This window comes from Psittacula echo (genome assembly GCF_963264785.1).
Source record: "Psittacula echo genome assembly, chromosome: 6".
In the NCBI taxonomy this organism is placed as follows: domain Eukaryota; kingdom Metazoa; phylum Chordata; class Aves; order Psittaciformes; family Psittacidae; genus Psittacula; species Psittacula echo.
Window position 1 is genome coordinate 14,298,905 of NC_137743.1, and position 19,180 is coordinate 14,318,084.

A 19,180-nucleotide genomic window follows, 5' to 3' on the forward strand; every position below is an offset into this window, starting at 1 on the left:
AGGGGGGGCGGAGACAACTCTGTCACTGTAGAGAGGTCAGCCAATCAGCGCGGCCCGCGGTGGCTGCGCGCGGCGCTCTGTGGCCGCCATTTTGTGGGAGGGTGCTGGCGAAGGGCAGAGCGCGGCGGTAGTTGTGGAACAGCGGCAGCACTGAGGTACAGTGGGAAGCGAGCCTGGTTCCCGTCCCGCCGCAGACCCCTGCCGTGCACCCCTCCTATAGGGCTGTGGCGCCGGGCGGGAGGGTGGCTCTCTGTGGCTCTGAGCTGTGGCTGTGTCCCGGGGCGGCCGCGACCTTCAGCCGCTGCGTCCCTTCCTCCGGCCCGAGGGAGCTGAGGCGAAGGAGCGCCGGGATCGCGGCTGTCTGAGCCAGCGAGATGGGCCTGGCCGCTGTGCGGGGCTGGGGCGAGCGCGGCAGCCGGCGGCGCCCGGTGTCAGGGCAGGAAGGGGGAGCGGCCCGGGAATGGCAAGGGCACCTGGCTCTTCTGATAAAGAAAAGCGGTATTGTGGTGTTTGGGCTCTGAGCCGGCCTCGGAAGAACGCAGTGGCTCTGGGGTTTTCTGTCGGTCGGGCATAAAAAAAGATGACCTTGACTTTCCAAGTCATGTGTGGTTAATACTTATGGAGTTTGGGGTTTTTTGAGATTTTTAGCTGTTAGTCCACTTGCAGGCGTGCTTACCTGATTATGCACCGGAGATACGTTACTGGATTGGGTTTGCTTAAGAGCTATGTTAATTAGCATAGTACCTGCTGTAGCAATGTGTTGTGTCCCTCTTCTTCTGCAATACCAGTGGTTGCAGCATCTGCCTGGTTTGATTGGTAACCGTATGATACGTGTGCTTGTTTTGGGGTGAGTTACAAAAACAAACAATATGTTTGTCCTAAACATAAACCTCTCTTAAACATAAGAAAAATATATCTCTAAACATTAAAAAGAAAATCCCTTTTATTCTAAGTTTGATCAAATACCAGAACAGTTTCCCTGGGGAGTTGTGAAGTCTCCATCTCTGAAGGTATTAAAAACCTGACTGGATGTGTTCCCCTGCTTTGGGCAGGTTGGGGTTGGACTGTGCAGTCTCTGGGGTGCTAACCTGAACCGTTCAGTGAATCTGGAAGTACGCTACTGTAGCCACAACGTGCTTTTATGTTAGTGAACATCTTAGATGTGAAACTTTAGTCCTGACACAGACAAAATACAAGTGTGCCCTCATGTATTTAGTGTTTTTGTTATCTTGTGAAAGCACTTCTGAGGCTGGCTCTAATAACTTGCTGATCTAGCTGAAAAATAATTGGAGGGGGGGAAAAAAGTGTATTTTCATCTAGATCTGTGAACACTAGGGTTAGAAATTAAAATGCAATAGTGATGTGCAGCTGAGAGCAGGGCAATTCTTGTTACCAACCCTTGTACTCTAATATGGTATGGATGTTGTAAAGCATCATTTTGAATCACAAAACAGTGTTGTGGTCTACTCTGAATGTTGTCACCAGGTTTTTGAGTATGTCATTGAGCTGTTTCTTAGCTGAACCAGTGAAGATTCATCTTAATTACGTACTGCAGATTCATGAACAATTGATAGAAATTTGCCTGTGTTGAATGGTTGTGTTGGCAGGACTTTTCTTCCTAAGTGTTCTGAGGATTTTTCCCTTTTAGAGTCATCGTCCTGATATTTGTAGTTTCTTATGTTTAAACTCATTTGAATGAACTCTGAAAATCATGAATGTTCTTCCCTTCAGAACCCCTCATTTGCTTATCAGCTCTTGTGTGGCCTTTTTTGTACCTTAAGATACAGTGCTCTGAAGATGCCTGTTCCATGTGTGTGTGCATTGTTTGTTGAATGTCCTGAAAGCAGATTTAATAGCTGACAGTGACATTCCTACATTCAGTGTCAAGGTTAGTTTGATTTTTCTGTTGATCCTGTGCAACTGACTGTCAGTTCATTGAGTGTCCTGTATTGCTTGTTAGGACAAGCAGCCATGGCTGGCCATGACTCGGGATCTCAACACCAGTTCACTGGATTTGCGAAGTACTTCAATTCCTACACCATCACGGGCAGGAGGAATGTATGTATTACATATATTAACTCCTGTAGTCTAGGATGATGGAGTTTTCTGGGTATTAGACTGAAACTAAACTAAACTTTTATCTTTTCCAGTATGTAATAGCAACATACACGGGCATTGCACTGATCATCTTGTATTTCAAGCTTAGACCCAAAACCAAAACTCCTGCTGTGGCAGATAAGTAAATGGTAAGTGTGTTCCAGGACCAAAATGTTTCAGCACAAGGCCAAGAAGAGACAGTGACAAGGGACATGTTGCTAGCAATAGAGTATAATTAGAGAGAGAGAAACACAGGCATATGAACTTTGTATTTATAATTTTAAACCTCAACTAAACCATAGCATCAGCTTATTTGGGGCATTCTGAATTACGTAGGTTGTTAAATGGGGATGTAGTAAATATAGGATACTAGTATTCTTTTTGTTTTGACATGGTGAATGGGACTACAGACAGCACACAGGGATGAAGGATAAGCAAGGAAGGAGGAATGGAAGGGTGTTGCAGCTAGGTATATCAGGCTTTGCCTGCAACTATTGGGTGCCTCTGGTCTGACCTTTTGCTGTAAAATAGGAATAACTGTTGCTTTGTAGGTTATTGAAATAATAAAATAGGAGTTGGGGACTTGGTCGTATTAGAGAATTCCAAGCAGAGGTTAATGCAGTCTGTTAAAACCTTTTGAACATAATAGAGGAACACCATACAATGGAGCTATATATATTGCACACCTGACTGTGCAAGGCCTGTATAGAAGTGATTGCTCTTATATAGCAACAACCAAGTGTTACAAAATTGTACGGTTGCTTTCAAATACAAAATTTCCACTGAAATGGCATTTTGAAAAGACCTATGGGCTGTCCTCATAGTCTGCAAAAAGGGGTAGGAAACAATAAGCTTGAGCATCATTGTGTGTTATAAAGGGACCTCAGTTGTTCCTGTGGATGCTGGAATTTGCCTGCTTGTAACTAAAATTGTTTGGGCTTGGAGAGAGGGGGTGCTCAGTTACTAGTACCACTGTGCAAGACTTGCTATGTTTGATCTTTCTTCTCTTGGCAGGTTGCTGGCATGTCTGAACCTCTAATCTGTATCAGTGTAATGCAAGCTGATGACCTGTTGTGGCTAATAAAATTGAAATGATTACTTGTTTCATTTGAAATATGAAATAGTGCAAAAAAGCACAAATGTGCGCATCTTGTTTTTTCTCTGTCAAAAAATGGCTACTTGTAGCAGAGATGGAGTAACTGATCCTTGTCGTTACAATCTTAACTAAACTCTTCTGTTGTTACAATACATCCTAAAGTGTTCTGAGCACCTGGAAGTAACCTGGGAAAGACAGCAATGCTGGCATAGAGCTTATAGCTGGTGAAAGCATCTCCACACTTCCATGTCTCAGTGAGTAATGGTGACCTCACATGGTTTGCAGTTACCTGGTTGTTCTTATTTTTTTGTATTCCAAGCTAGTAGCTTACATGGAAATCATGACTTTTTCACAATTATTAATGCAATGCAGATGACAACTTCTGCCTCAGTTGTCCATATTTTGCATAGATCCTGTTTGGGTTTCATGCAAAACCTCCCACATTAGGCTGATAAATGATGGTATTTGATTTACTTGCATTTCAGAGATAACTGCCAGAAAGAAAATGGCTTACTTTGCTGATGTTAAGCTCTCGTAACCCTGCATGTTCATAAACAGTGACTGAAGGACTTCAGTTTTTCTTGGACATAGACTCTTACTAAATTGGGCGTTCCTACCACAGCTAAATATATGCAGCCCCCTCCCTGCCCAACACTAAAAACTATCTGTTGTGTTCTCCAGTGTCTTTCTGTAGCTCAGAACACAGAACCTTCCTTAGATGTCCCCTTAGTGCTGATGTGTAGATGTGATTATAGGGCACCATGTTTTTCAGAGGGGAGCCAGCAGCAGGGTTGACACTAGGACTGCTGGTGCTAAAGAATGCAACTATACTCCCAAAATGAAGGCAGGAAGAGGTAGACACGGTTGTTTGAAAAAAAAGGAGAGAGAAATTACATGTCTCTGTGCTCTCTCACTCTAGTTTATGTATTTTTTTAACCTATTTGTAGATTCTGGGCTTTCTGATTAAATGTAGTCGTCTTCCTCTCCTGTGAGTTTTGTTCTAATAAATGGCCTTTGCTGTATGCAACCTTCTAGATGAATACTGGTTGTTGTAACAATGTAATAGATCCAATTACCTACAACCTGTCATCTACCCTCAGGTGATTTACATGAAACACCTTGTCAACAACTGTTTCTGAATTACTTTGTTTCTCTTAGCAGAGTGCTCACAGATATAAGCACTGCTCTTGCTTCCATTGCAGCCAAGAAGAAAGTACTTTCTTGCAACACAGAGACACAAACTATGTGGTTTTAGTATTTATTATAGTATCAAAAGTATAAAACTGTACAAAATATAAAGGCAGAATATGGCAGTGTTGTTTTTAAGCTGTCAAAACTACATGCTTTGTTTTAGGTAACTTGATTCACCACAATTGTACTTAAGTCCAACTGGTACTATTGAGAGCTAGGAAATTTTGTGGAGGTACCATTACACACACAAAAAAAGAGAGTATATTTAGGTTTAACACCTTTGTCTTTAAAAAATATTTCCAGGTGAGCTTCCTATTGAATTTTCCACCCTTTCCTTTGGTGTGTAATACATCTTTACTCCAAGACTTGGAGTCAGAGAAAGGATGAAAAGGGAGGTAGTTCTCCACTTACTTTACCTAGGAAATATCAAGTCTTGTTTTTATTTTCATTAGAGAGCCAGCAGATTGTTCAAGTGGCCCAGCCCTTAATGGAAAGTAATGAGGAACACAAAATGGGTTTCCCTCTATACAGCTTGTAACAGATATAAAAAACCAACAAAACAAACCTATAACCCACCAAACTGTGGGTCTGTCCTTTGGTGGTGGTGTTTTTTGCTCAAAGACAAGAAGTATACTTCCCAATGTCTTGCATGTTTTAATCTTTCTTAGCAATTAATTGTTAATTTATTAATTCTATAGCACTGAGCTTTACTGGTTGTCCAGGAAGCCTTCCTGGGTTACAGTTTTTGCAGATGGAAATTGTCACTGCAGCAGATGAGCTGGCCTTTCTAAAAACAAACTGATAATACACTTCGGACTGATTAATCCTTTTACTCTGCAGTGTTTTGACTTCTTGGCTAGTTTTGCCTTTTTATATATTAAACCTTATGCAGAAATGATAATGGTTGTTAAAGTTCTTCTAGATCCAATACAATGTAAAAGGGTTTAAGTCCACTTTTTTAATAACGGGTATTTCAGTTATGCCTCAGTTCCCCCTCCCTCCTTTTTCTTTTTCAGACAATAAAGTATGAAGGTAAATTAAGTTCACATTGCACTTCTGGTTGCTTGTCGCACAGCACTGGCTACCTCTAAGAACAGAATAACAAAATCTGTGTTTCTGGTAACTCAAAAGAATACAGGAGTTTGAAATCTTCTCAGCACGTAGTACTCAGATGCACAAACCCCATACATGTCATTTTACAACAGTCTCCCACAGGACTCTGCCTGCAGGACCTACTCTTCCAATGCCCTGTTTGTTGCTGGGATACTCTCACCATACCTGTTGCCCAGCCCAGGCTGTAGCGAATTAAACTACATTCTTCTTTCCTGAAACTGAACACTTTTAACTTGTGTTTGAGATAGATTAAACATCTGCTAACCATAAATTAAGTGCTTTAAAAAAATCATTTGAGAACACATAATAAGGCTGTTAACTTTCCTTCAAGTTTCAGCAGAGCTCAATACCATCTCCGAGATGAGACAGCCATTTTCATATACATGTGTATATATATTTATCAAAAGCACCACGAACAATTCCTTCTTTTACAGTCATGATGTCTTGTCAATCTCCAGCATTTTCAAAGTGTGGATAAATATGAAATAGCAGAACTGAGAAATGCTGCTTGCATTAGTTTACATAGTTTTATTCCTAGTGGGATCCACCTGTACAAGACATTCCTCCTTATCTCACATCCTGAGGTCATGAATGCAGTGACTTGGCACAGTCAGTCTTGCAGCTTCCAGATTCACTGTGAACTGTAGGCTCCCGCAGCCAGCAGCAAGTTTCTGCGTGTAAAATGGAGGTGTACAACCGGGGTTGATTTGGTCATGTATGTACCTAGTAACAAGTCCTGTGAGTTTTCAGGCAAGTTTATATGTCCAGTGGCTGTAGTAAAGTCATCGGTTTCTAAATCTTCAAATGCCTTCACAGCATCCCACAGGCGAACTGTGTTATCCATTGAACCTAAAAATGAAAATGAGCAATAGTTTGAAGCCTGTTAATAAACAAGGTATACAAAAAAGTTACTGGGGAGCAAGTTAACAAAAATTAAAGCTCAAAAAGCAGGTTTTCTCATAACTGTGGACTTATGCTCTCATCCTGCAAGGAAACAGACTTTCACAAGCCTCTAACATTCTGAATACACACATAAAAGTTACCAGGATTTCAGCTTTTCTGTACTCTCACCTGAGTGTCCTGCGGTTAAAGCACAAAGAACTACTCTCTCAAAACACTTGGGTTTGGATTAGATAACCTAGCAGTGAAAAAGCAGGACCCTCCTGTGTGCTAGATGCCAATTTCAGCAGATCCTTGATTCTAAGTCACATAATAACAGTTTGATACAGGGAAGACAGCAGAATTTTGCAGGGGCCATGTTTCACAGTGCAGTGAAGAACTTGCCTTGTACCAGCAGTTTTAAGTTGCTGGTTTTGCTAAGCAAGTGATTCTACTGTCTTTCACAATTTAAGCAGCCATTCCTCTTCAGGTGTATGGAACACAACAGAAACTTCACTGTTTCCAGTGAATTTTACCTGATGCTAAAATCTCTCCATCTCTACTGAATCTGAGCGCGTAGACAGTGTCGGTGTGCCCTTTCAATTCTCCAACCATCAAGCCATGTCCAATATCCCACAGCAGAACTCTTCCATCTGTTGCTCCAGTAGCCAGGAATCGTCCATTAGGAGAAAATGCCAGTGAATGAATTGGTCCCTAACAGATATTTGAGAGGGAACAACAAGCAAGCTAATTAAATCTACTCACATTCAGTCAGTCAAGCCATAGGCATTCTGAACACTACTCTTCAGAATCTCATCACAGAAATAAAACCACTTTCACACTGCAAGTGATAACGCCCTTACCTTATGTCCAGTGAATATTCTGACACAATTCCCATTCAAAACATCCCAGAGCCGTATAGTTCTGTCTGCTGAGCCTGTGGCAACATAATTGGAGTTTGGATGGAATCGGGTACATGTCACGTCAGCAAGATGACCGGCAAATATCCGTAAAGGCTGGTAGTGATCTGTTGCCCACAGACTGAAAAGAAAAGCTTTTATTAGGAAGAACCCTGATGAAGTTCAGTATCTGCACCTCTTAGAGCGGGTCCAGAGGAGAGCCACAAAAATCATCAGAGGGATGGAAGATCTCTCTTGTGAAGACAGGCTGAGAGAGTTGGGGTTGTTCAGCCTGGAGAAGAGAAGGCTCTGGAGAGACCTCATAGCAGCCTTTCAGTACTTAAAGGAGGCTTATAAAACAGATGGGGACAAACTTTTATCAGGGCCTGTTGCAATAAGACAAGAGGTAATGTTTTTAAACTAAAAGAGACTTAGAATAGATATAAGGAGGAAATTTTTACAATGACAGTGGTGAAACACTTGAACAGATTGCCCAGAGAAGCGGTAGATGCCCAGTCCCCTCAAAACATTCAACATCATGTTGGACAGGGCTCTGAGCAGCCTGGTCTAGTTGAAGATGTCCCTGCCCATTGCAGGGAGGTTGGACTAAAAGACCTTTAAAGGTCCCTTCCAACCCAAACCACTGAGGAATAAAAGGAAGTGGTTTCTTACTGTTCAGTTTATTGAATTAGCATGATCTGTTTTGGAAAAGTGTACTTCTCCAAAGCATACTTCTCCAAAGGGAGAAATAAAGAATATTCTGACAAGTTGTTTAACAAACCAGAAGAGAATATCTCTAATCAGATAGTCACATAAGAGAAACATCATCTCTTTAGTTGTCAGATAATCTGATGTGTGTTGAAAAAACAACCTACACTAAAACATTTGTTCAGTATTTTAATTGACATGAAATAAAATGTATTTCCAGTATTAGGGCAGGCTAGATTATATCAAGTAATCACTCTCAGGGTTAATCCACCACAAACCAACCCAGAAAAGTAAAAACCCATCCAGCTTCTTACCGAGCCACTCTGTCATGTCCCCCTGACACGAAGTAATAACCATAAGGAGAGAATTGCGTATCCCATACTGGGTAGTTGTGTCCTTTATATCCCACCAAACATGTGAATGTTTGGAGACTCCACAATCTGACAGTGCCATCCTCAGAACAGGACAAGAGATAGTTCCTGTCACAGGAGAAAGTATAGCAAATTACATATCAGACTTGCACACAGACTGTATAACCTTTGCAAGAACACTGTGAGATATCTACGTCCCCTGAGCAGTATCTGTTTAGCATGTCACATATAAATCAGCATTTTGATGGGGTAAGCAACTGACTCAAGCAGAATCCTGTCGTAGGTCCTTACGCAAAAAAGAGATACAATTAGATGTTGATGACTAATTTTGATTACACTGTAATGCTTATGGGCAAAAAAACCAAACCAAAAAACCCACACAAATAGACAAACGAGTAAGACCCCAACACACAGAGCTGTTCTTTACTCAGGTAAATGCCAGGTATATGAAAAAAATAACTAGTAAACTGCTATGCTATGTTACTGGAAAAAAAATAAAATCTTTTAATGTCACTCCAAACAAAATTTCAGGAATCTCTGAAAGAAAATTCATATAATGCTCACATTCCCAATTCCAGACTCTATGTTCGTATTCCACACAAAGTTTACTTCTCAGCTGTGTTTCTGTGATGGGTGTTTCCTGACTAGACACACACAAAAGCAAAAACTTCAGACATTTAAAACTTCCTTTCTACTGTCCAGACATTCATAATGACATAATGGTTTTAAATCTATTCTTTTGAAGATACCATTCAATAAATTCTGAAAATTAAGTCTCAGTAGAATATGAGAAACTTGAAGAAGTGCAATGATGCTACTCAGTCTGGATTTATGTTTTGCAATACTCTAAGTGAAATCACTGCTGTAGTTGTTCTTCTCTACAATTCAGTTAGTTAAAGCCCAGCTTAAAACAGTTTGCAGAAAAGATGGTCTATTTTGCCATTGAAGTCCTAAACCTTAAAAAAGGTGTTGGCATCCTCAGCTCCAGTTGATTTCAGCAACAGCTGACAGTGCCCAATACCTGAGCATAATGAACACTTACACTGACACAGAGTTTCTTATAAACTGCATAAACAAGAATTGTTTTGACTATCTGGAGAAAGCCACATTAAGAACATAGGCAGATAGGAACAGCCTCACGCTCCCAGGCCCTTGTTCTCATGGGGGACTTCAACCACCCTGACATCTGTTGGAGTGAAGGTATGGCCCGGCACAAGCAATCCAGGAGGTTCCTCAATTGTGTGGAAGACAACTTCCTTCTGCAAGTAATAAGAGGAGCCAAAAAGGAGAGGTGCCGTGCTTGACCTTGTGCTCACCAACAGGGAAGGGTTGGTTGGAAATGTGATGCTCCAGGGCAGCCTTGGATGCAGCGATCATGAGATGGTCGAATTTGAGATCCTCAGGACAGTGAGAAGAGCGGGCAGCAAGCTCCCTGCCCTGGACTTCAAGAGAGCAGACTTTGGCCTCTTCAGGAACCTGCTTAGTAAGGTTCCATGGGATATAGCCCTAGAGGGCAGGAGGGCCCAAGACTGTTGGTTGTTATTCAAGGATCACCTGCTCCAAGCTCAGGAGTGTTGCATCCCAACTAGAAGGAAGTGCAGCAGGAGGGCCAGGAGACCTCCTTGGATGGATAAGGAGCTGCTCAGGAAAATTCAAAGGAAAAAAGAGGCTTATAGAAGGTGGAAGCAGGGACAGGCGGCCTGGGAAGAATACGTGGATGTTGTCTGGGAAGCTAGGGACCAGGTTAGGAAAGCTAAGGCCCAGTTAGAATTGAACTTGGCTAGGGATGTTAAGGATAGCAGGAAGGGATTCTATAGGTACGTAGCAAACAGAAGACAGATTAAGGACAATGTAGGCCCTCTCCGGAAGATATCGGGAGAACTCTAGAAGCTATTGGGAGAACTGGCTACCCTGGATTTGGAGAAGGCTGAGGTTCTTAATGACTTCTTTGCCTCGGTCTTCACTGGCAAAGGCTCTGACCGCACCACCCAAGTCTTGGAAGGCGAACGCAGGGACTGTAAGAATGAAGACCCCAGGCCCACTGTAGGAGAGGATCTGGTTCGAGACCATCTTAAAAACCTAAACGTACACAAGTCCATGGGACCTGACGAAATCCATCCGTGGGTCCTGAAGGCGCTGGCGAATGAAGTTGCTGAGCCACTGGCCATCATATTTGAAAAATCATGGCAGTCAGGTGAAGGTCCCGATGACTGGAAAAAGGGAAATATAACTCCCATTTTCAAGAAGGAGAAAATGGATGACCCAGGGATTTACAGACCAGTCAGTCTCACCTCCGTGCCTGGCAAAATCTTGGAGCAGATTCTCCTGGAAGGCATGCTAAGGCACATGAAAAACAAGGAGGTGCTTGGTGACAGCCAGCATGGCTTCACTAAGGGGAAATCCTACCTGACCAATTTAGTGGCCTTCTGTGATGGGGCTACGAAACTGACGGACAGGGGCAGAGCAGTTGACATCATCTACCTGGACTTGTGCAAAGCGTTCGACACTGTCCCACAGGACATCCTTGCCTCTAAACTGGAGAGACATCAATTTGATGGGTGGACCACTCCGTGGACAAAGAACTGGCTGGATGGCCGCATGCAAAGAGTTGTGGTCAATGGCTCGATGTCCAGCTGGAGACCAGTAACGAGTGGTGTCCCTCAGGGATCAGTGTTGGGACTGGTCTTGTTCAACATCTTTGTCGGTGACATGGACAGTGGGATTGAGTGCGCCCTCAGCAAGTTTGCCGATGACACCAAGCTGTGTGGTTCGGTTGATACGCCGGAGGGAAGGGATGCCATCCAGAGGGACCTCGACACGCTTGTGAGGTGGGCTGATGCCAACCTTATGAAGTTTAACCATGCCAAGTGCAAGGTCCTACACCTGGATCGGAGCAATCCCAGGCACGGCTACAGGTTGGGCAGAGAAGAGATTCAGAGCAGCCCTGCAGAGAAGGACTTGGGGGTGTTGGTCGATGAGAAAATGAACATGAGCCGGCTGCAGTGTGCGCTCGCAGCCCAGAAAGCCAACCGTATCCTGGGCTGCATCAAGAGGAGCGTGACCAGCAGGTTGAAGGAGGGGATCCTGCCCCTCTACTCTGCTCTCGTGAGACCTCACTTGGAGTATTGTGTGCAGTTCTGGTGTCCTCAACATAAAAAGGACATGGAACTGTTGGAACAAGTCCAGAGGAGGGCCACGAGGATGATCAGGGGACTGGAGCACCTCCCGTATGAAGATAGGCTGAGAAAGTTGGGGCTGTTCAGCCTGGAGAAGAGAAGGCTGCGTGGACACCTCATAGCTGCCTTCCAGTATCTGAAGGGGGCCTACAGGGATGCTGGGGATGGACTATTCATCAGGGACTGTAGTGACAGGACAAGGGGTAACGGGTTCAAACTTAAACAGGGGAAGTTTAGGTTGGATATAAGGAGGAAATTCTTTACTGAGAGGGTGGTGAGGCACTGGAATGGGTTGCCCAGGGAGGCTGTGAATGCTCCATCCTTGGTGGTGTTCAAGGCCAGGTTGGATGAGGCCTTGGGTGGCATGGTTTAGTGTGAGGTGTCCTTGCCCATGGCAGGGGGGTTGGAACTTGATGATCTTAAGGTCCTTTCCAACCCTAACTATTCTATGATTCTATGATTCAGTATCATACAATTAAAACTCAAGATAAGCAAATTAATTAGCTTGTAAACTTCTTTTACCTATCAGGACTGAAGCTGGTGCCATAGACAGGTCCACTGTGACCATATAAAATCTTCAACTCACTTGCTGTTTTCTCATCCATGATCCTCTCCAAGACATCATCTGATTCTTTGTCGATGAGACTAAGGTCTGCAATATAGCAAAGTTCATGTATCATAGTAACTGTCAGAAGTTCAAAGATGAATGCCGTGAACAGAAAACAAATAATATTCTCTCTAAAAGTACTTGGGAATTGGTGAGTTTGAAACATGCAATGGCACTTGAAATGTTTTTTACCATTGTAAAAGGCGAAAATAACACTCTACATAATAATCACTCTTCCTTAAGTCTTAACTGAGCTAAAATAAATTAATCCTGACGTGTTATTTTTCATACATACGTTGTTCAGCCTCCAAACACAGTAACATCTTCTTTATAGAGATGCCAATTTTTCATGCCTTTTCCCAGGAAGTTAATATGCCACAAGCGTTCTTTACAGACATGTTTTGACAGCTGCACACTACACACAAAATAACTTTAAGTCTGTGAGGCTACTATTTCCTGAACATCATGACCACATCTCAGGTAAACATCAAGGTTAAGAAATGTCTGTGTGGTATCTAGCTTCAACCGCAACATATTGTTACATAAACAGCAGAATTAAAGCAGCCCGAATTTGTGTAGGTTTTGAGCTACAGGACATTCTCCTCCATCCTTCTCAGAGTTCTCTCTTATAATTTCCCCCAGAGTACCTCTAGTCTCTCCCCCAGATCACCTAAACCCTACTACACTCTATAGTTATCATCCAGTTCAGAAGCAAGATGGCTGGTTCCAAACTGTATCCACTGACCACCTCACACCAGGTGTACACAACCAGACTTCTCATTCCTTTACAAATGTTTCTAATGGTAGTGTATAAGATGTGATCCAATATACCTGTGCACATACAGTTTCTTCAAAGTCAAAGCATCTAACTGCTGAAGACAACTCTCCTGACATAGATATCTTTCTCTGTTTGTGCAAAACACAGCTGTCACAAGTAAGGCATTCTCATATTCAGTGTTATGGTCTGTCTTACCTGCTGCTGTTTTCACACTACGTAGCTTTTTTGGAGTCACAGACCACACTCTGGCAGTAGAATCAGCAAAGCCTCCTACAATCATGCTAGAGTCATCTGTAATATCCACTGCAGTCAGACCCTAAACACAAAATATCCTTTTATATTGTTTGTATCTTTCATGATGAATTTCAAATATTACAAAATCCTAAGTACTAGTAAGAAAATTAATTTTACTTATTTACAAAAATAAAAGGGGACTGTTTTAAGATAGACATAAACGTGTAAATTCTTGTGCCATTAAAAATAAAACTGAATGAAGCATGTATGAATGAAGCATATATGAACTGTACAAATGAAGCATAGCTAATAGCAACAAAACAGTGCTATTATCCAGCATTCTGGTGCAAAACATCTTCTGCATGCTGCAGAATACACTCAGGGCCCCCAGGAAAAACAAAAGCAGGAATTATGGTAAAATCAGAGCAAAACTAAGGAACACGGGAATTATATAGTTTAAGGAGTTTCTAAAGAGAATTGTTAGTTTTGGAACATCAACTTTACAACACTAATTCCAACTACTCCAACAACCCTTTCCAAGGATGCCAAGTCTTCTTTCTTTGTTAAGAGCGATACCTATAATTTTTATTCTCTTTTCCCAATTGCCCAAACTCTTCTTTTACCAACCTGGTAAGCATTAAGGAATGTGTAGAAACAGATGGAGGGCAGACACTCTGGGCCAAGACGCACACGCCGTGCAGCTTCCTTCATATTCATGACTTTATCTAGCTTGTCAGAGTCTTTCAGTTCAGGCAGAGGAATTCTACAAGCACACATTTTTACAAACTAAAAGCACCTTCCATATCATTAATCAAAACACAGAAAGCAAAATGCTTGCATGCAACCCTACACCTCAATATTCAAATACAAAACAAGAATTAGAATAAACGAAAGACCATGTAGATTAACCGATCAGAAAAGAGCCGTTAGCTTTAAGACTTTCAAAGTGACAGTGGAACGACATAAACAATCGAGTATGAGCTGAAAAGATAAGTGGATAACAGAGTAAAATATTATCAAGGGAAATTCAGATTACCTTGAAGGGTAAAGACAGAGGGTTATATGCTAAGCTTTCCATTACCTCCCTTAGAAGTCTTATGGCTAAAGCTGTGTAGGGCTGAAATGGCCAAAATGCTAAAAATGTCATGTGAACAGCGATGTAGGTTTGGCATGACATGACTGGATTTAACAGGACTTCTCTACACATCATTCCCTTGGTACCTGTTTTGGGGAGGAGCATTAGGGTCCTGTTTTTTACTTTTCGACCCTACACTGTCTTTTTTAGGTTTTTTCTTCTTTGGCTTTCCCTCCTCATTTTCTCCTTCTTCATCTTCATCATCCAAAGGCACATCAAACTCTGGTTCTTTCAATAAGCCAAAGAAAACCTGGAAGCCAATAAAACACATGACACAAAACAGTAATTGTTTTTCTTACTGAGAACTATTTTTTTTTTTTAATGGAAAGTTTTCAGTGTAATAGTCCAAGCACTTTAAAAGGGCTATGTTTAAGACTAGTGCGTACATTACAAGTTAGTCCATAACAAATGTAGTACACATTCTGTTGTTTTACTCAGCAACTGGTCTGGACAACTGGAAGTTCTCCCACCATCTCTTCACACTTCCTTATAGCATAATCCCTACAGTTTACATAATTTATGTGTATAGTACTGTAGTACTATGTTCTCAAGATCTACACAAACATACCTTGTAGTAACAACCGACAGTAAGAATTACACCTGTTGTAAAAGATGAAGCCAAATAGTCAGGTATCCATTTGAAAACCACAGAGTAATTCACAAGTTAGTTCGAGTTTAGTTCCGTGGGCTGAATACAACATTGTTTCTCAAAAGGGTTTAACAGTTTCTTCTAAGGTGACACATCTTGTTGATACTGCCAACAAGTATCTGTACAGTTCTCTTCCTTCCTTCTGTTCATGATGTTTTTAAGATCTCAAATGACAGTTATGAGTCTGCACTAAGGTAAAAACTAGGGAGAATTGTTCAATTACAAAAGTGCAACAATCTTTGCCTCCTACCTTTGCTTTATTAGCCTCTCGTTTTGCCTCCCCAGCCAAGCTTCCAACCATAGCATCTATCTGTTGTTTACTGCGAGGCATTCCATCAAAGATATCAATGTAAAGATGCTCCTGAACAATGTTCCAGATCTGATTGTTCTGCTTTTCCTGAAGATGCCTCTTCAAGAGTTGGTAAGAGTCACGGGAAATGCGCAGCACAAACTTGCTTGTTCGGAAATCCAGCATGGTCTCGTTACCTTTCATATGTTCTTTTTTGGTTAAACTGGATAACACACGCAGGTCATCCTGGTAATAGCACTCCTGATCCCCATGAAATCTATTGAAACAATTTAAGATTTATTACAAAAACATTATATCCTAAGTGCACACTTCCTTAGATTACTTTAACATGAAACATGTACATAAGGACCTTTTGGAAGCTACTGACTACAAGAGATTATTTTCTGCCAAAATAAATTGCATCCTGGGGAAGATACATGAGTGACTTACTGTATACAGTAAGAACATTTCAACAGTTAAAAAACAAGATGAAGAAAACACACAAATGGAACCTCACAGTTTCGTATGTCCAAAGGGTTCTCGCCTGAAGTAAACAGTTACACTGACATGTTTATTTAGAGAAATGAAACCTTAATTTGTGGCATCATAAAGTACAGGTCATTTTTTATTATGCAAGACTACTTGAATGTATTTATATCTGATTCATTATATGAATATGCACATTTTACACTGTATGTCTTTCTCACTCTCCACTTGTATTACGTAATAGCTAACATATGTCTAGAGTTTTCCATTTTTACTCAAACCACGTTATAAAATAGTTGTGGCAAGGAACATTTTAACTATTTACAGCACCATTTTTCCTGACCATATTGGAGGGAGACAAAGTTATCAATTCAGATTGAAATACTTCAGAATTGGTCTGAATTCAGAAAACAAATTTCATTTTCTTCTCAAGTGATAAAGAAGTGAACCACAGTAAAAGCACAGAAAATTACAGATTAGCCACAAATTAATTCCTTTAATCTCACTTGAAGAATTTCAATATACATGTTATGACATTAGCAATACATATAGCATACATAACTTTGGCATCTCAGTAGAATTTTCCAGAGCTAAAAATTACCCCACACTCTTTCCCTAAAGAAGTATCTCTTCATTGATACTTTTGCAGCACAGAGCCCATCAGTTCACCATAAAGATGGTTCAAAGTATGCCCATGGACAGTTCAAAAGCATGATCTTTCTGAAATAGAAGATTGGAAAAGGATTTAAGAACAGTTACTATAATCCATGGTACCGTTACTTCAGATTACCTTTCAAAAAAAGACTTTGCTTCACTCTCATGTTGATTGTAGACCAGTTCCAAGTACATGTGCACAAAGAGAGGATAAAACAGCTGAGACAATTCTGCTCGATGACAGTCCAGAGAACACTCAATGAAGTGTTTTAATCCACTGTAGTATTCCTCATACAGAGTCGGGTCTCCCTGTTGATTGTAGGCAGACAATACTGCACTCACATCTGGCTGATCTTCCACAACAACGCTTCCTCCAACTGCAAAAGCATTAACATAAACAAGAGCTTGTAAAACAGCCTGAAGGAGCTAGCATGTACACATTGGCTAACAGCTCCACTTGTAAGCAGAGGTACTCAGAGCAAAACATGACACTAAGTCTTGTGCAGCACTAAGTTTAAACAATACAAGTGAGAGGATGGTAGCACAGTCCGGCAGCCAAATCTTCCGGCACCTTTAGCCTTCGTGCTTTCTCTGCCAACAGTTGCCTATAAGGTATTATAGCATCTTATTCAGCTAAGATCATAAGTGTAAAGGAAGAAGCCACTAACACCACAAAAAAGGCTACAAAATCTCAAATGATGAGTGGGATCTTTCTAAGGCTGTAAGATATACCCACTATAACTATTTTGCTTCCAGTAAACAAGCAAATTAAGTTAATCGAGTGAATAATTCACCAAGTACATAACCATTACGGTGCAGTGACTTTTTATCACTTGCTAATGCTCTGAGAGCTCTGTTCTCCATAGCAGTCATTAAACATTTTCACTGTTTTGTCTTCTATACAAAAAACAACCTTATCAGGTGATAGTAGGAACAAGCTGACTTTATACTATACATTCACCGGAACTTAGACATAACGGTTTCTGAAATTTCATTATACTATTCTGTAAATATGCCACACAGCATACCTTGATTAAAAATAGTTAAGACTCCAATTATCCAAAGGACATCTCAAGTACCCACCGACTCGATCCAGAAATGTCTAAAGCCTCCTCTCCAAGCACCCTATGGCACTTTCTTCAAATCATATTCTGTACACCAGGTCTCTGTTCCCTCCCGTGCACTCACATCTTAGACCATCACATCTAACTACATAGGAAACCTTCAGCTGCCTGCTGAAGACGGGATCCTCCCTCGAGAGAGGGCACAAACACAAGAAGCACCTCTCACTTTGGCAGTGCACCTTGCAAATACGACAGATAGCCCAATCCTCGGCCCCTTGCTTCAGTGGGGCATCCACAGGAGTCCCTGATCTCTTCCCGAGTTATACGGGTAAATGACACACCCGGGGTCCCCCCAGAAAGCTGGGACAGACTCTCGCTTCCCACCCAAGTGAAGACCACCCGAAGGGAAGCACGACCTGACGCTGACCGTCGTGCCCCAGCATCACCGACAGCCTCCAAGGCTGCGAGAGACACAAAGATCCCCGAGTCCCCGGAGGTCCCGGCAGAGGGGGCGGCCTCCCGCTCGGAGCAGCGACCCTACAGTCCCGTCACGGGCCCCACCTTTCCCTGGCGGCACGGCGGCGACCGCTGCCACAGCGGGGCTGGAGGACGCGACAGTGGCGACATTGCCTCCTATCGCGGCAGCGGCGCTAACCCGGCTGAGCAACGCTTCGCCGCCGATGGAATCCGCATCGCCACCCGGGACTCCCTGAAGCCCGGCGCCAGGGGGGCTGAGGGCTGCAGAACCGAGGTCATCGCCGAGCAGCCGCGCTTCGCGGCGCAGGATCTCCTCGGACTCGCGGAGGTTGCTACGCCGCAGGAACTGCAACACAGCCACGAGCGTCTGCCGGTCCAGTGAAGCCGGGGAGGCGGTCGGGCCCGGTGCCGTGGGCTTCGGGGGCGCCGCCTCCCCACCGCTCCCCGCCGCCTCTCCTTCCGCCGCCGCGGCCGAGGGAGCGACGGGAACGGCGGCGGCGGCAGCTGGAGGCGCAGTGGGGGGCTGTGGCGGCGTCCCCGCCTCAGAATCCGGCTTTACCGCCGTCACCTCCGCCGGCTCCTCATGTAGTGCCGCCATCTTGCATCGCTCTCCATTCGCTGGGAACAGGCTGCCGCCGCCAGGCGCGGGTGCTTTTGCGACAGTCAGGGCAAAGGATGAGTATTGCTGCCGCTGCCTACTAGGCACTGACGACTTCATTTTGCGACCTGCCAGGAGCGCTTTAGGGCAGCAGAGGTGGTGCGAATGCGGGGAAGTGTTTGAGAGGCGGCTCTTTAGCTGTAGGTGTTTTAGCACTAAATAAGTGTTCCTTTTGATAGTGACTCTGCGGATGTGTATCGTGAAGTTCGGTGCTGCTCGTGGTGTGCATATGCGGGAAAACTCGTTCAGAAATTGATTGTTTTGAAGTTAGTAAGCTACTACTTGTGCTCTTCTTAGAGTGAACAAAGGGTGGCCTCGGGACTGTGTGCCCTTACTGGACTTACTCCGAATTACACTAGTTACGGCTGGGTCAGTTGGTTTTCCAGGTATTTCTAATATTGCTTCTTCTTTATTGGTAAATATAGATTTGTGATGTTACAGAATAAAAACTTCGTTTTGAATGGAACTGGTATCTCATGGTTAACGCACTTTCGTGATAAATTAAGCATTTGTCTGTGCTTCATTATTAGCCGAAGGAGCGTCGAGTGTAAAAACTAAAAGACTGAAAAAAGAAAGGTCCAAGCTACAAAAGCCACAAGCCTCGGCGCATGCGCAGTGG

At 42.9% G+C, this 19,180-nt stretch overlaps 2 protein-coding genes across 5 annotated transcripts; one reads left to right on the plus strand and one right to left on the minus strand.

Annotated features, from left to right (window-relative positions):
- The first annotated feature begins 55 nt into the window (after positions 1-55).
- ATP5MK (ATP synthase membrane subunit k) lies at positions 56-3,211 on the plus strand. 4 transcript variants are annotated; one of them, XM_080620288.1, is made up of 4 exons: positions 56-155; positions 1,961-2,058; positions 2,151-2,246; positions 3,112-3,211. In XM_080620288.1, the coding sequence occupies exons 2-3, from the start codon at positions 1,972-1,974 to the stop codon at positions 2,241-2,243; spliced, it is 180 nt and encodes a 59-aa protein (XP_080476414.1). In that variant the 5' UTR covers positions 56-155; positions 1,961-1,971; the 3' UTR covers positions 2,244-2,246; positions 3,112-3,211. The 4 variants fall into 4 exon arrangements, with proteins under 4 accessions (XP_080476414.1, XP_080476413.1, XP_080476415.1 ...); XM_080620287.1 differs by lacking the exon at positions 56-155 and adding an exon at positions 162-498; XM_080620289.1 differs by lacking the exon at positions 56-155 and adding an exon at positions 162-463.
- Positions 3,212-3,366: 155 nt separating this feature from the next.
- TAF5 (TATA-box binding protein associated factor 5) lies at positions 3,367-19,021 on the minus strand. The gene is made up of 11 exons (XM_080620286.1): positions 17,988-19,021; positions 16,499-16,739; positions 15,184-15,499; positions 14,371-14,534; positions 13,777-13,912; positions 13,111-13,231; positions 12,053-12,182; positions 8,298-8,462; positions 7,240-7,417; positions 6,913-7,090; positions 3,367-6,346 (listed from the first exon to the last, which is right to left on the minus strand). The coding sequence occupies exons 1-11, from the start codon at positions 18,619-18,621 to the stop codon at positions 6,129-6,131; spliced, it is 2,481 nt and encodes an 826-aa protein (XP_080476412.1). The 5' UTR covers positions 18,622-19,021; the 3' UTR covers positions 3,367-6,128.
- Between the last annotated feature and the right edge of the window lie 159 nt (positions 19,022-19,180).